At 42.7% G+C, this 16,448-nt stretch overlaps 1 protein-coding gene across 2 annotated transcripts in view; it reads right to left on the bottom strand.

Moving 5' to 3' along the window:
• SMG7 (SMG7 nonsense mediated mRNA decay factor) overlaps positions 1-16,448 on the bottom strand; it is a 60,970-nt gene that overhangs the window by 25,018 nt on the left and 19,504 nt on the right. For both annotated transcript variants that reach the window (XM_081915043.1, XM_081915044.1), the window contains exons 5-12: positions 15,794-15,965; positions 15,441-15,512; positions 14,562-14,712; positions 11,261-11,396; positions 9,459-9,621; positions 7,743-7,899; positions 2,945-3,015; positions 29-89 (exon numbers count right to left, since the gene is read on the bottom strand). In XM_081915043.1, coding sequence (XP_081771169.1) covers positions 29-89; positions 2,945-3,015; positions 7,743-7,899; positions 9,459-9,621; positions 11,261-11,396; positions 14,562-14,712; positions 15,441-15,512; positions 15,794-15,965 — 983 coding nt within the window. The remainder of the gene's footprint in view (positions 1-28; positions 90-2,944; positions 3,016-7,742; positions 7,900-9,458; positions 9,622-11,260; positions 11,397-14,561; positions 14,713-15,440; positions 15,513-15,793; positions 15,966-16,448) is intronic.

The raw sequence follows: 16,448 nt of genomic DNA, 5'->3' as shown, positions 1-16,448 counted from the left end.
AAAGTTGCAACCTCCAGCAGTGACTCACCTGAAAGAGGGTCTCAAAGCTAAGAATCCCTGCAGCTCAAACTCTTCTGGGAGAGGGGTGGCTAGTGAACAATCAGAGAAAAAAGAAGAATAACTACACAGGACTGCATTCCTCACCAGGTCTAACCCCCTATTAAATTAGGATCCAACACAGTGAAAGTCAAGCACTTTCAAGGCTCATGAATTTCTATTGAAGAGAATCACAGAATCATAGAAACACTGAGTGCAACCCTTTACAATGCATTCTCAGATAAATGGAGTATATAAAAATGCTTAACTTTGCTAGGACTGTACCCTCATATTTTGGCCTCAGTTAAAGTTTAGTATAAGATGAATGTGGTTATTAGTTATTAATTTATATACTATTTAATGCTGGAGTAGGCTTCCAAAAGCAGTTTACAGAAGAATAAAAATAAAGATACACAAAGCCGTTAACATTGCTAATATACACACTATAACAGAAATGTTAAAGCAATACAAAAAGTAAGAGAGTTAAGTCAAGAAAATTGTTTATTTGCTGCAATTTTAGCCAACAGGTTGAAAAAAGTTTTAAGTGAGTCAGTCTATAGCGATTAAGAAGGTTTTCTACCGGGTTGACAAAGGAAAGACATGTAATTAATAAGAAATGTAATTAATTTAATCGAGTACCCGGAAGTAAAAAATGAAAAACAAGCAGCTTTACTTTTCTTGGATGCTGAGAAAGCTTTTGATAATATCTCAAAGTGCTTTTGATAATGATCAAAGTGTTAGAGACGATGAAGATAGGTAATAATTTCTCAGCAGGAATTAAAGCAATTTATACCGATCAATGCAAAGAAATAGAGGAAAACAATAAAATGGGAGAACCAGAGATCTGTTCAAGAAAATTAGAGATATGAAAGGAAGGATTTTGTGCAAAGATTACCATAATAAAGAACAAAAGTGGTAAGGACCAAAAGAAGCAGAAGACATCAAGAAGAGGTGGCAAGAATACACAGAGGAATTATACCAGAAAGATATGGATGGCTCGTACACCCCAGGTAGTGTGGTTGCTGACCTTGAGGCAGACATCATGGAGAGTGAAGTCAAATGGGCCTTACAAAGCACCGCAAATAACAAGGCCAGTGGAAGTGATTACATCCCAGCTGAACTATTTTAAATTTTAAAAGATGATACTGTTAAGGTGCTACTCTCAATATGCCAGCAAGTTTGGAAAACTCAGCAGTGGCCAGAGGATTGGAGAAGATCAGTCTACATCCCAATCCCAAAGAAGGGCAGTGCCAAAGAATGCTCCAACTACCGCACAATTGCACTCATTTCACACACTACCAAGGTTATGCTTAAAATTCTACAAGGAAGGCTCAAGCAGTATGTGGACCGAGAACTCCCAGAAGTGCAAACTGGATTTTGAAGGGGCAGAGGAACCAGAGACCAAATTGCAAACATGCGCTGGATTATGGAGATAGCTACAGAGTTCCAGAAAGACATCTACTTCTGCTTCATTGACTATGCAAAAGCCTTTGACTGTGTCGACCACAGCAAACTATGGCAAGTTCTTAAAGAAATGGGAGTGCCTGATCACCTCATCTGTCTCCTGAGAAATCTCTATGTGGGACAAGAAGCTACAGTTAGAACTGGATATGGAACAAATGATTGGTTCAAAATTGGGAAAGGAGTACGGCAAGGCTGTATATTGTCCCCCTGCTTATTTAACCTTTATGCAGAATTCATCATGCGAAACACTGGATTGGATGAATCACAAGCCGGAATTAAGATTGCCGGAAGAAACTGTTAGCATATAGTTCTGTTCCATCTTAAAATGGAACAGGCATGACTGTTGTGTGTCACATGCCTGTTTACTTCCAGCACAGGCTTGCTGGGAACTTGGGGGAACTTGGGGAACACCTGCTTCTTGGGGAGAAAAGCGATGACAAACCTAGACAGCATCTTAAAAAGCAGAGACATCTCCTTGCTGACAAAGGTCCATATAGTTAAAGCTATGGTTTTCTGAGTAGTGATTCATGGAAGTGAAAGCTGGACCATAAAGAAGGCTGATCGCCGAAGAATTGATGCCTTTGAATTATGGTGCTGGAGGAGACTCTTGAGAGTCCCATGGACTGCAATAAGATCATGAAGAGGGTCATGAAGAGGCGGACACGACTAAACAACTAAACAAAAACAATACTGATCAATCTGCATGGGTTTCAAAATATATACAGATAAAACAAAAATGTTGGTTAAAAGCATGGATGAGCAGTCAAAAAAGACCCTAGAAAAGATACGACTAAAAATAGGTTAAAAAGTAAAATATATGGGGATTTGGCTGACAGTGAGGTATCTCAATTTATTTCAAGATAATTATATTAAACTATGGAAAGAGATCAAGAAAGAATTGGAGATTTGGGGTTGGATGAAGCTTTCACTGTTGGGCAGAATCTCAACCATTAAAATGAACGTACTACCTAAGTTGCTGTTTTTACTCTAATCAATTATTATTATTATTTTTTAAAAGAAAATTGTGTGTGTAATCAGGGGCATCTTCAAAAGACTGTAGAATGTCAATACAGATTCTATAGCACCAGTGCTACCAGTGAATAAACCTACCTCTGCATTACCACAAGCTGATAATTTATTTCAACATTTATTTCAATTATTTGCACACTGATCAACCACAGTTGTCTAAGCAGTGTACATCAGGCTGCAATCATCAGGCTATGGACAAATAATACAGAATCAAATAATTGTAGATTTGGAAGGTGCCTCAAGGATCATCTATTTCCAACCCCTGCAATGTAGGAATCCCAGCTACAGCATCCATGACAGATGGCCATCCAACCTCTGCTTAAAAACCTCCAAGGAAAGGGAGTTCACAGCCTCCCTAGGGAGACTGTTCTTGGTCTTATTTACCAACACAGTAATTTAAACCTGAATACCTTACCATTAGGGCAGGAGAGGTCTTCCTCGTGAGGCTGAAAACTATTTAGCAGGGAAATCAGCCAAGGCCAAATACTGCAAGACAAGAAGAGCAATTTTAAATTTGTGTAATATGCCAATAATTGCTTTCACAGTTCTCCCACTCCTTCCTTTGATACACTTCCCTCTGTGCCTGAACAGCCTCTGCTACCTCCACTTCCGGTCTGTCAGGTCTTCTCCAAATCCATATTTTATCTGCAATACCCACAGTGCCCTTGTTGTTACATATTACACCTCCTCTTACTAAGAACAGCCTTTGCAAATTTCCTTTTCTGGATTGTGCCAGCTCACTATTTGCCCTAAACACTAACACACTGGTAGAATTTTATGGAATGCCCAAACACTGGCAACTACATGGAACCCTTGAACAAAAACAACCAAAGACTGTTACATGCAGACGTCAAGTGGAATCATTCTGTTTTACAGGGCTGAATGAAATGTAATTGCTGCCAGACCTCATGATTGTATATAATCTTGCATCTTGTAATGGGAAGGCTTTGTGACTCTCTTTTGCAGAATATCAATTTGACTTTGGAAGGTTTATATAGCTTTGTTTACTTGCCAGTTACACAGTCAAAAAGTACTGAAAGCTGTTTCAAAAGCCAGGCTTAATGAAGATCCTGTTGGAAGCAAGATGTGGACAGCTTCAACCCAATTGAGTTTGTTCTTGTTTCATTTAAGAATATGACTGGTAATGCAGAGTTAGTCATGTCACAAATTATGCAGACACATACCTCTGCTTGCCATTGCTCCCCGACAACTGTATGATGCATGTATCAACAAACATGCACTGCATTCACATTCTACATTTTAAGGTATACACCTAAATATTTTAACTATGTAGCCCTGGCACCTATGTTGATGGCATTTTGACATCAAGCATTTACTTTCCTAAGCTTTTAAAACTCTTGATTGTTTTAGCTTGGTCATTGCTTTATAATGCTGATTTGGACTAGCTAGGTTTGTGGTTGTATCTTTTAATCTTGTTATTTTATCTTTCACTTTGCAAAGCATGTCCTGAACCTCATGTTTACAAAGCATACTGCACCCTCAGAGTGGGATGAAGAGTGAAGCTGAATGATAAGGCCTTCCAGAATTCCCCACACTGTATGTGGGCACTAGTGGAAAGGGCAGTGGGGTAGAGCATCCAATACTTGTGGGAAATACATGGGAAATTCTAAAACAGTTGTTCTCAGAAAACTCAGAGATTTCAGGTTAATTAATGTATGGAACTCTACTGTTTGTACTGGTGGATGAAGGAAGCGATGAGCTAGGAGCAGAGGGCTGGAAGGAGGCGGCGCCAATCCCATTGCTTCCTTCAATGACATTAAAATATTACAACTGGATGCACAGTGGCATATAAATTTTGCACATGGCAAAATTGGGGAGGCCATTTCACCAAATATCCTCCAGAGAAGGACTGAAATTCTACAACAGTTCAGGGGGCACTTGAAAAGAAAATAATCAAACGTTTGTCAGAAATTGCCTTTAAGTAGTGTTTAAATGGGACGTGGGTGGTGCTGTGGGTTAAACCACAGAGCCTAGGACTTGCCGATCAGAAGGTCGGCGGTTTGAATCCCCATGACGGGGTGAGCTCCCGTTGCTCACTCCCTGCTCCTGACAACCTAGCAGTTCAAAAGCACATCAAAGTGCAAGTAGATCTGGTGGAAAGGTAAACGGCGTTTCCGTGCGCTGCTCTGGTTCGCCAGAAGCGGCTTAGTCATGCTGGCCACATGACCCAGAATCTGTATGCCGGCTCCCTCGGCCAATAAAGCGAGATGAGTGCCGCAACCCCAGAGTCGGTCACGACTGGACCTAATGGTCAGGGGTCCCTTTACCTTTAGTGTTTAAATGATCATTAACAGCCAGTCAGAATGTGGAAAGCAAGGGCCATGCCTGTCTTATCTCCCCATCATACAGTCTAAAATGCTATAGCTTCAGGATTATGTTTCTGAACAAATCCAATTCTATGCTAAATTTTAAAATACGGCAGGCTAGATGATTCAAAATTATGCACATTTACAAAAAAGGGGGTGGGGAGGGGAGGGTTACTTTAGGAGTAACTGTAGGTTCAGCTGTTAGCATTAGCAGGGATAGTCTTGGGAAGCAGTGGAGAGAGGAGCACTACAGCTTCCACTAACACTTCTGAAGCAAAAGTAGCATGACAATGAGCTTGCAACCAGGAGCAGAAACCCTGGTTTTATTTTTTATCCTCTCCCTTTATACTTTTGTATCTACTTTACCTGCTTTTCTCACCACCTTCAAGAGTCACGGTGAACTTCCCCTACTGAGTAAGGCTACATACACTTCTGCAACACATTATAATCTAGCCATCAAAATTTCCCTTTAAACTTCCATCTGTACATATTAAGTACTACCACCAGTGCTGAAACACACACGCTCAGAGTAAAACAAATCAAACGTAATTGCTGTAATTGAGGAAGCCAGCTTATTAGGAAACATCCAGAGTGTAAACAAAGTATGTAATTTGTGCTTTATATAGAACGTCAAGTGTGGTGCACCACAAGATGTCACCTACAGTGATGCATGCTCTTCAGGTCAGGTTTCAGAACCACATAGTGGAATAAGCAGTGTTGATTAAGGTGCTATCACCCAGTCTTTAGCAAATTGCTGCCCCGTCGCCCCACCCCCCACCCCCAGCTGTATCTATTTAATAAGCATCTCCTTGAATGAGTACAGCCAGCCGGAATATCCTCAAAAAGACTACACAATTGCCAACAACTTCTGGACCAGGGGATGATTATTATAGCACATATATCAAGTACAAGAAGTCTCCCACACTGGCACAAGGCACTGTGGATGAGCCTCTAGATATTTAGAGTCGCTTACAGTGGGGAAGCATCACAACTGCCCACCTTAATTATTGGGCATGCACTCACAGATAATCGTATAACATTGCCAGTTGTTTCTCATATTTATGGACCCTAACAAGGGGCAGTTGGGGCTCATCATCCTGGGAAGGTAGCCCCTCTAAGAGATGGAACACACTGATCCTAAAACTATCCTGCCTTGTGAGGTATCTTCAGGCTATGCAGAGTGGAGTCGCTAAGACAGTTGGATGTTTCTGTTTCTTGCGAGGCTGAGAGGGGGATCATGTTGTCTGGGCAGCCCAGGACCTCCATACACACGGGTCAGGCTTGCTCCCTGGGGAGGTCACTTCAGTGCTGTAAACACAGCAGTTTGACTTCACCCCAGAGGCGCACTCCATTCTCTCTTTCGAGACAGACAGATGCCAACAACATCCTAACAACTGCATGCTTTAAGCCTAAGAATACAGGACCTTATGTGAATAGGCCTCAGCCCAAGGTTACATTTAATGTGAAAATATTCAACACAGGTGTGGAAACCAAACAAACACACACTCTGGGTAGGTCTAACGTGATGTAGGCTTTACATACTTGTCAGAGAATAAGTCGTAAACATTTAAAATGAAGGCATAACAATGTCCCAACCTGTTGAAGCTAAGCAGGTCTGCTTAGCACCAGGATGGGAGATTGTTGGGAAACACTATTTAAACCAAACTGAATGCATTCATGGAACGAAGGTGGCATATAAGTCAAACTACTACTGCACACATATGATAGCCACCATTTCCATGCAGGGAGAGCAAGTGCCACATTGGTGGCTGGAAATTCTGACTCAGGAAAACACTTTAGAAAACTACTTTCCCAGCCTAGGTCAAACTCACAGTATCACTCAGGCAAGTAATCACTGTAGTGGCTGCCTAGAATAAATAGCATATTTTAGGAGAGAGGTATAGAAAAACAGTGAGTATTGAAGAACCTTGGAAGCAAGTGGAAGAATGTATCCTGCTTCTGGAACTGACTGGGTTATTTATCCTGCTGGAACAGGATAAATTTATCTGTGCTGCTGGGTCCAAAACACATTGCTAGCAAATGGGTATGACGCTGGAGACCATGGGTAGGCATGCTTCTGAAAAGCAGGTAAGATTCAGGGAGCAATTAGCTCACACAGAACTGAAGGTTGCAGTGATCCCCACCCTTACTGACAACTTCTGTTATAGGCCCAGTTAGCACTCGGAAGCAGTTACAGAGGAAGTAAGGTAAAGGTAAAGGGACCCCTGACCATTAGGTCCAGTCGTGACCGACTCTGGGGTTGCGGCACTCAACTTGCTTTATTGGCCGAGGGAGCCGGCGTACAGATTCCGGGTCATGTGGCCAGCATGACTAAGCCGCTTCTGGCGAACCAGAGCAGTGCACGGAAATGCCTTTTACCTTCCCACCAGAGTGGTACCTATTGATCTACTTGCACTTTGACGTGCTTTTGAACTGCTAGGTTGGCAGGAGCAGGGACCGAGCAACGGGAGCTCACCCCGTCACGGGGATTCAAACCGCCGACCTTCTGATCGGCAAGTCCTAGGCTCTGTGGTTTGACCCACAGCGCCACCCGCGTCCCTACAAAGGAAATAAGTTTCTACTATAAACCTGTGTATTCATTGGCTCAGTAATCCTTACCACCACCCTGAAATGTTTTGCAGATATTGCAGATACAGGGTTGCAAGTAAAATGTGGTGGCTTGCCTAGGACCACTGGAGAATGTTCACAGCAGAGACAAGATATGTACCAGGGACTTCCAGTTCAAAACTCGTCAGTTTGCTATACTAGCATCTATTCCAATGTCCAACTTCTATCACAAATTCTTCATTGGTACACCATTTCATCCAAAGGACAAACGGGGGGGGGGGGGACGGGACGGGACACCCATGAAAACACAAGACTCACTATTGTCTTTCATCAACCACAGCTTCCTGAAATACGCTGGGTCTAAGTTTCAGCCAGTCCATTGAGACTTTAAGTGCAGGAAGGGGATAGGAACCCCAAGACTCTTCCTGGTAATCATTCTGGAGAGGACACTTGCACAGGATTCCAAGAAAAGACACTGGAAGAAAAGATATATGTTCTTATGATGATCAGCAAGCATTATACATTTGGGCATGCTACCTCACTTTGCTACTTTATCCAACCCCAGTTCTCAAGGGGCAGAGTTGGATTAGGTTTCCCTGTGAAAAACACTTTAAAAAGACAATATGCAGGCAGCAGACAGCAAAAAATTAGGTCCTCATCAACAGAAGGCAAAGACGACTGCAGAAATGTTTCAGACATATAGCATTTAGTGGGTTACAGTCCTTTCAATCACTAGTTAATACTATACAGTGGTACCTCGGGTTACAGACGCTTCAGGTTACAGACTCCACTAACCCAGAAATAGTACCTCAGGGTATGAACTTTGCTTCATGATGGGAACAGAAATTGTGTGGTGGCAGCGGGAGGCCCAATTAGCTAAAGTGGTACCTCAGGTTAAGAACGGACCTCCAGAACGAATTAAGTTCTTAACCCGAGGTACCACTGTACAATGTGGCTTCAATTTATTTTTTACCAAGTACACCATACAGGTTAAAGGGGGAGGGGTTATTGTTTTTATTATGTATTTTTTGTTTTTATCTTGCATCTTATATTTGTATGCTGTGAACCCCTGAGATGTACAGATGAAGCACGGTATACAGTGGTACCTTGGGTTAAGTACTTAATTCGTTTCGGAGGTCCGTTCTTAACCTGAAACTGTTCTTAACCTGAAGCACCACCTTAGCTAATGGGGCCTCCTGCTGCTGCCGCGCCGCCGGAGCACGATTTCTGTTCTCATCCTGAAGTAAAGTTCTTAACCCGAGGTACTATTTCTGGGTTAGTGGAGTCTGTAACCTGAAGCGTATGTAACCTGAAGTGTATGTAACCCGAGGTACCACTGTACAAATAACTAATAATAATAATGTTACAAACCAAACTTTAATTTATCAAAAGCTGGACAGCAGCTATTGCCGCTATGTCATAGAGTTATATGTGTGCAACCCAGTATATGTGGCACCTGGGAAGAACTTGAGTCTACAAGCTGATTTCATGGGTACACAGTTAGACTATAACACATTGATTTGGACATGAATACATTTAAAGCGTTTTCTGATAGTAAGAGAGCTATGGACAGCTGATGGGTCTTCCGATACTGTTGCATTCAGGATCCCCACTAAGCTAGGGCAGGGATGGGCAGACTTCAAGTTGTCTGATCGCCCTACTTCTCTTCCTAACAGGCTAAGGAGGTGGGGGAGGTATTAAGAGTTGTTGATGCTATTCCAGCCATCACAGAAGCAGCTCAGAAACAGTTAACATCACTAGGAGCAACAGGATGCTTCTAATTTACTATTTCCCATCCTGTCCCATAAAACAGTAACTATTTGAATCACCTGGCTGGACAGTTATCTTGCAAGCGCAGCATCTCCTCCTTCTCCTCGTGTGGCTCAAGAGAAATTGACTAGTCGTCAACAAGTGAACTAACCTAGAATCTCATATCTAGTTTTCAGCAGACTTGACTATGTAGCAATCATCCTAACAGCCTTGCAGCACAACAGGATAGGTTTTGCTCCAAGATCTGTCAGCTTTAGTACTTACTGAATAGAGCCAGCAACTGTGTCCAGCAGAGCTGTTCATCCTGACTGTAACTGTGCTGCTCAGTCTCATTGCTAAAGTCTCGTAAGTGATGCAACTGAAACAGGTTGATGACGGTAATGTGGACTAACTGCTGAGAATTAAAGGTTTTTTGGAACAGCAGCCTCTGTAACAAAAAAGGAAGAACATACACCTCAGAATGGGACAATGCATATAGGAACAGGCTTGACTGCTGGTGAGTAAGGACATTGACTATAGGTGTAGCCTTGCCCTAAGGGTGTCTTTTGAGGCACCTCTTTGCTTTTTCTCACAGAAGTGCATGGCTGCCACATGCTTTTATGGGAGGAGCATTGTGCAAAAAGGGCGAAACCTGCTACCTGGTGCCTACCTCTGGGTGGTCTTCAGACAGGAATCAACACAGGGGGATGCAATATATATCTGAGCAGTGCAGGGAATTATTTTATTCCCTGACTCCCTAATTCCTTGCAATGTATGAATCTCCCTTCCACTCACACCCTTAACAGTTGCAACAATGGGCATGTTGCTAGTTTCTGATGTTTCCCACTTATGGAGAAAGTGGCAATCCACTTTCTCCTGCTGACGGATGATACTAGGGATGAGGGAACCTTTACCGCTCCAGGACCACACTGGCTACTCCTGGACTATGGGTACTACTCCCATCATTCATGACTCCTCGCTATGCTGGCTGACAGGAGTCCAGCAACACCTAAGGGCTAAAGATGTTCTGTCCCTGGTCTGGACATGCAGAAATGTCAGGCTCATCTAGCCCAACTCTTTGCTCCATATTTAACAGCTTTGCCTGGGGTCTGGAGAACAGAGGTGCATGCATGAGATAGCAAGCCAGACTAATTGCCACGGTGCACTTTCTGGCTAGGGCTTCAAATTCCAGCTGGAATAATCACTGCTGTAATTGTCAAACTTATGCAGACTGTTCTCCTGTGTGCAGGTACGGTAGAATTGCAGTGCCTTTCCTAGTATCTAGCCCAGGCTGGACAAAGCACTGCTGCTGCATTAATGCACTTAGACCATGAATTCAACATGTGGAAATGGCATTTTGTTATCCTCTTTGATCTGTACTTCACTCGCCTTCCAAGCTGCATAGGGGCAACCATCATAAACCTTAGCACAAAGTCTCAATGTGTGACCTAGTACTCCTGCATGCACTTCAATTTTGAATACAAAAGCATTTTTTCCCTTGGGCTTGTGTGCTTGATATTTATAATTATTGTTATTGAAGTTTAATAATATTCTTTCTACAAGAAATCTGTATTCAAGGCAACGTGCACTACCACAACAAAACAGAACCCTAAGCACTTTTAACACTAATAAAAAGCTAAGAAGAAAGAACCAGTAGGCCAGACCCAAAATCAGGAGGAGAAGTACAATTTCAGTTCAATCAGCCAATGGGAGGAAAAAAATACAAGAAAGAATTAGTCTTTCACTTATGATTTCTTACTACTGATAGACACTCCATAAGGCTCATGGTTCAAGCCCTTATTAATCTTATTTCAGTCACAAAAGAACATGGATCAATGCATTCTTACCAGATTTTTAAGAAGCATGGGGTGGGCGATAAATAAAAGCACCAGTCCCCACAGGAGCTGCTGGATAGCTCAGTTGGTGGAGCCTGAGACTCTTAATCTCTGGGTTGTGGGTTCAAGCCCCACCTTGGGCCAAAGATTCCTGCATTGCAGGGGGCTGGGCTTGATGACCCTCGTGGTTCCTGCCAACTGTATAGTTCTATGATTCAGCATGAAAAGCAGGGCACATCTTGTGAAACCAACCTTGAACTGCTCCTCTAATTTCTCACGGAGAGGGTTCAATTTCTCCAAGTTCTTACTCAGATACACATGGCCATGGAATTTTATAAATGCCTTAATGAAATCAGACACTCCCCATTGAGTCTTCACCTCATCACGACTGCAATTAAGGAGATAAAAAACACACATATTTTAGTCTTTGTAAAGCTAACCCTGGCACAAAAACAAATGCATACTGCTGACTAGCACCCTCTTTTAAGAAAGTTGGCGTCTTTGAAACAGGAGAGGCTGTAGCTGTGATTGATAGTTTTTCCCAAGACAACTGCACTGAAGATAAAAAGCAGTATTAACATTTAGAAACTCTCAAATTAAAACAATTCAGTCATTTGTGTAGATCACAGACAGCCACTTTGTGTAACCTGAGGGCATGTTGTGTTCTCCAGACAACAATCCAGAAGCAGTAATAATAAAAGTTGCCCCCATCCAGCAGAAAACACTTCACTGTTGGGAATTAACCTCTCCAGCAGGCATTTCAAGGTAGCATTTGGTTTACTGTAAGCCCCCAGTGTGGCTGGGGAAATAATAAATAATAAAATTGTTGTTGTTTGTTCCATTTTCTGTGGATTGTTTTTATGTACACCACTTGAAAATGCAAGTAAGTAGGTGGAAATATATTCATATAGACAAGTTTGTGCATTTACCAATCTTCCTATAGACACAAAAATATAAAATATAAAGCTGTCATTGTGCCATCCCCTTTGGAGGATTTGGAGTGTTACATCACAATCCTGGATTTGCATGAAGTCAGAGTAGTGGAGGGGAAGCTAAATGTAAGGCAGGTTTTAAAATGGCAGCAGAGGTTTGGATAAAGCAAGACCCTGAGAATATGGGAGGGGAATGAAGGAGCTGTGAGGATATACCCATCCACCCAAATATTCCATAGTACCTTCCCACACATTTTTCACTCCTGGTATCATGTGTTGTCTTCATACATGAAGTTCCAGATTCAATGAAGTAATTTAGAAGATATAGCTTGTGCCCCAAAGAGGTCACTTTGGGGCTGCTAACACACCAAAAACAATGTGGGAGCAAGCAGTTACAAGAAGAAGAGGAAGAAGAAGAGTTTGGATTTGATATCCCGCTTTATCACTACCCGAAGGCGTCTTAAAGCGGCTCACATTCTCCTTTCCCTTCCTCCCCCACAACAAACACTCTGTGAGGGGAGTGAGGCTGAGAGACTGCAGAGAAGTGTGACTGGCCCAAGGTCACCCAGCAGCTGCAGGTGGAGGAGCGGGGAAGCGAACCCGGTTCCCCAGATTAACCACTACACCACACTGGCTTTGGTCTACTCAAGTTACTGGTCTCCGCAGCTACAAAAGACGCTGTGATTCTCCAGCAGTTTGACTTCACCCCTGGAAGTGCACTCCATTGTCCCTCAAGACAGATGAATGCCAACATCAGCTGCACTTAACCGTCTCTAAATGAACAAGCTAATATTCTATTAATCTTAAGGATACAGTGACATATGCCAGTATTGTGTGCATGCATGAAGGAGGCTGCACAGAAGGGAACAGGAAGAAGTATGGAAATGGGGGTGCCAGGGACAGTTAAGAAAGGAGGAAGGAAGAAATAGAAGAGGGTGAAAGTGGTTGTGGTGTGTGTGTGTGTGTGTGTGTGTGTGTGTGTGCGCGCGCACACACACACACACACACACACACACACGGGGGGGCAGCACAATATGAGGGAGAAGACAAAAAAATGGGGTGATCTCTGTAAGGAAGACTTGAAAAAAGGAGTGTGGAGGAAAAATGTAAGAGGGTACAAAGGGGGCTTGAAAAAAATGAGTAGGGGGAATGGGCATGGGGCTGAAGATGAAAGCAGGGGCATGAAAGGGCCTGAAGAACAGGATGGGGTGGTGGCTTCATAACTTGGTGGAAGGTGAAAATGGTGCTTAGTGGTTGCATTGTGTATGGGGGAGAAAGATGCAGGAAGTTACTATGGGGGTGGTTTGTGCACAATGGAATTGCACAAAAGAAAGGGGAGGAAGGGTGGATACGGGGGAGAAAGTGGTTGCTGCAGAATAAAATAGAGAAGTTGCTTCAGCAATGGAGTTAGGAAGGTGAAAAGCAAGCTCCCAGTCACCAGTCCAGCTGGCACATTCTGGATTAGTTGTAGTTTCTGAGTCGCCTTCAAAGGTAGCCCCACACAGATAGCCCTGCAGTAGTCCAAGCAGGAAATAACCAGAGTATATACCACTCTGGAGAGACAAAGCACAGGCAAGCAGGGTCTCAGCTGGCGTACCAGATGGAGCTGGTAGACAGCCACCCTAGACACAAAATTAACCTGCAACTCCAAGGACAGTTGCAAGTCCAAAATGACCCCCAGGCTATGGACCTGGTCCTTCAAGGACACAGTGATCCCCCTCAGGACCAGGGAGTCCTCCACACCTGACCCCCAGAAACAGTACTTCTGTCTTATCGGGATTCAACCTCAATCAGTTAACCACTATCCACTATCCATCCTCCAACCACCTCCAGACACTCACACAGGATGTTCACTGGTTCCAATTTAAACGAGAGGTCCAGCTGGGATTCATCTGCGTACTGGTGAGCACCCAGCCCAAACTCCCTGATTATCTCTCCAGTGGCTTCATATAGATCAGACATGTCCAACTTTCAAGAGACTGAGATCTACTCCCACTATTAAAAAACTGGCAGTGATCTACCAAAGTGACTGAGTGTGTGTTTTTTTTTAGGGAGTCAAAGTTGTTGAGGTTTTTTAGGAGGTCTATGTTGGTATCAAAAGCTGTTGAGAAATCCAGAACCAGGGAACAGCTTTCACCTCTGTCCCTAGCCCATGGGAGATCACTGGCCAGCACAACCAAGGTAGTTTCAGTCACATGATAAATAACTCTGAGAGGAGTCTGGGGTGGGGACACTGGCGGCAGAGCTTGTATGCACTCCTGCAACTCTATTTTTAACCACTGTGTGTTCAGGCAAATACCTGTAGCCCATTTTGCAAAAACGCAAGTATACTGACACATCAAAACCTTGCCCTGTGTGTAACTAAATTGTATGAAAATTCAATGGCACTGTCATATCAAATTTACAATCACAGGGGCAGAATAAATGTTTTGTTGCTACTATTAACCTGTAGAAGGCACAGAGGAAAAGAAATTACTTACTTGTAACTTGATGTTCTTTGAGAACTACTTATAAAAGACACATATATAAGTATTGCAGCATCTTGGAGAAAAGATTTATATTGTAGCAATAGCCTGAAGCTTATAAATGATATCTCACTACCTAGAAAATATTAGCCTTACCTTTCCAGTGCTTTAGAAAGTGCTTTTTGTAGGTTAGTAGAGGCAGCTGGGAAAGGGAACTTCACAGCAATGCTTCTGCAGTAGTAGAAAATTGTGGTCAGGTGATCTCCTTTGGAGGATGCTAAAATAGCCAGCTGATTGTAAGGCTGACCTAAAGTTTTTTTTTTAAAGGGAAGAAAAGTTTCTGATAAAGTAAAGGACTCACTCTGTAAGTACAATTTTACCATATTCTAGGCAGCAGCTACTGTTGGAGTAAAAGTTTTTGACCATGGTCAATAATAAGCAGGTCAGTCCTAATGTAGTAATGAGGATTGCTTCAAAAACTGGCTTGCTAACATTCGTGTTATAACTTACTGAAGCAAAGGGACATGTAGTTAGCAGGTTGTGCTGCGGGACACATCTCCAGCTGCAATGCAAGTTTTTTTTTCTGATTCAAGAAAGGGTTCACTTAGGGGGTGGAGGAACAGAAAGGAAGAGCCTGAGCAGGGGACTGGACATGTTTGGAAGCAATGGAATGGCAGAGCTTTCCTGAAGAGGGAGGAAATATGTAGGTGGTTTTAATAGATAATAAAATACAATTAAACTATTTAATGGAAGCCACTATGGAGATCCCTCTGGATTAAACACAGAGAAAAATTGGAAGAACGATAATGAAATAAATATCCAGTTGATATGAGGTATGAACATCTTAGCTCTATTATCTATTGCCAATCCCATAGAATTAATGTGGTATATGGACATCCTTCTTCCATGGAGTTCAGTGTTGAAGTAGAGTATGAAGATGGAAACTAAGCTTCACAGAACCAGTGGGATTATGCTGCAAACAACTGATCAAGAATTGGCAAACTCACCCACACAGACTGCATTCCATAAACTCACCATTGGATGGGACAAGCTGAGCTGCATGCCTGTAGTAGGACTCAGCCTGGCTGGTCTGATTTCTGTAGCGAGCTGAAAAATCAAGAAGAATTGCTGAAACAGAACATTCTACACTACTAGTCAATGTGCTACGCCCCACTGCTTCTAAAATAAATAGGTTTTGTGGACAGTTATTCTCCATAGTGCTGGACTAGGAGCCTTGGTTTACTCCAACCTGGCAGGTGCTCCTATTCTCTCCTTACAATTACATATTGCTATTAACACTTGACATAAACTCTATTTTTCACTGCCACTGCACAGCTTATGTATACCTTCCTCCTGCAGATTCTACTGTCCATGTTCATGGTACTCACCAATGTCTCCAAGGTGGACAAGGCAGTGCTGGCATATATATGAGCAGGAGCTAGATTGTGGCTTCACAATGGCGCTGGTGTGCGTCTGTTTATTGCTGATAATTCCAAGTTGGGAGGACTTCACACGACAGGGCAAATCTACATTAAACACTGTGCACAGCTCCTGCAGTAGCTAAAATTAGAAACAAATCAATTTTAATAGTTATAGCAAAACCAGCAACCAGATAGAAAAGCCTGAAGGAATTGGTCAACTTTGAGTGTTATCCTTAACCCCACCTTCACTTCTATATAAGATTTAGAAGTTCATGAAAAGGACACAGAGGTCATGTTGTATCATTCTAAACTCATTTCACCTCTCCTCAGCTAATATTATGGGAAAGGCCTTACGTCAGTGGCTAAACACATGCTTTGAATGCAGAAGGTCTGATTCAATTCATGGCATTTCCAGTGAAATGACTCTCTGACTGCAGGGCTGAGGCAGACCTTGAAGAGCTGCAAGCAGTTATGAGGAGACAATGTCAAACAAGGCAGACCAATGGTCTAACTCAGTATCAGTTATGTCCATAGGGTACCTAATGTTTCTATAAAAGAGAGATATTGCAAAAGCAAAATGGAATACATGCATGTAAGAACGAAAGGCAAGTGCTTCTGGATT

The sequence above is a fragment of the Podarcis melisellensis genome (genome assembly GCF_964234715.1).
Source record: "Podarcis melisellensis genome assembly, chromosome: 6".
Taxonomy (NCBI): domain Eukaryota; kingdom Metazoa; phylum Chordata; class Lepidosauria; order Squamata; family Lacertidae; genus Podarcis; species Podarcis melisellensis.
The sequence above is the reverse complement of the archived record's forward strand: the minus strand, read 5'-3'. Positions and strand labels throughout refer to the sequence as shown.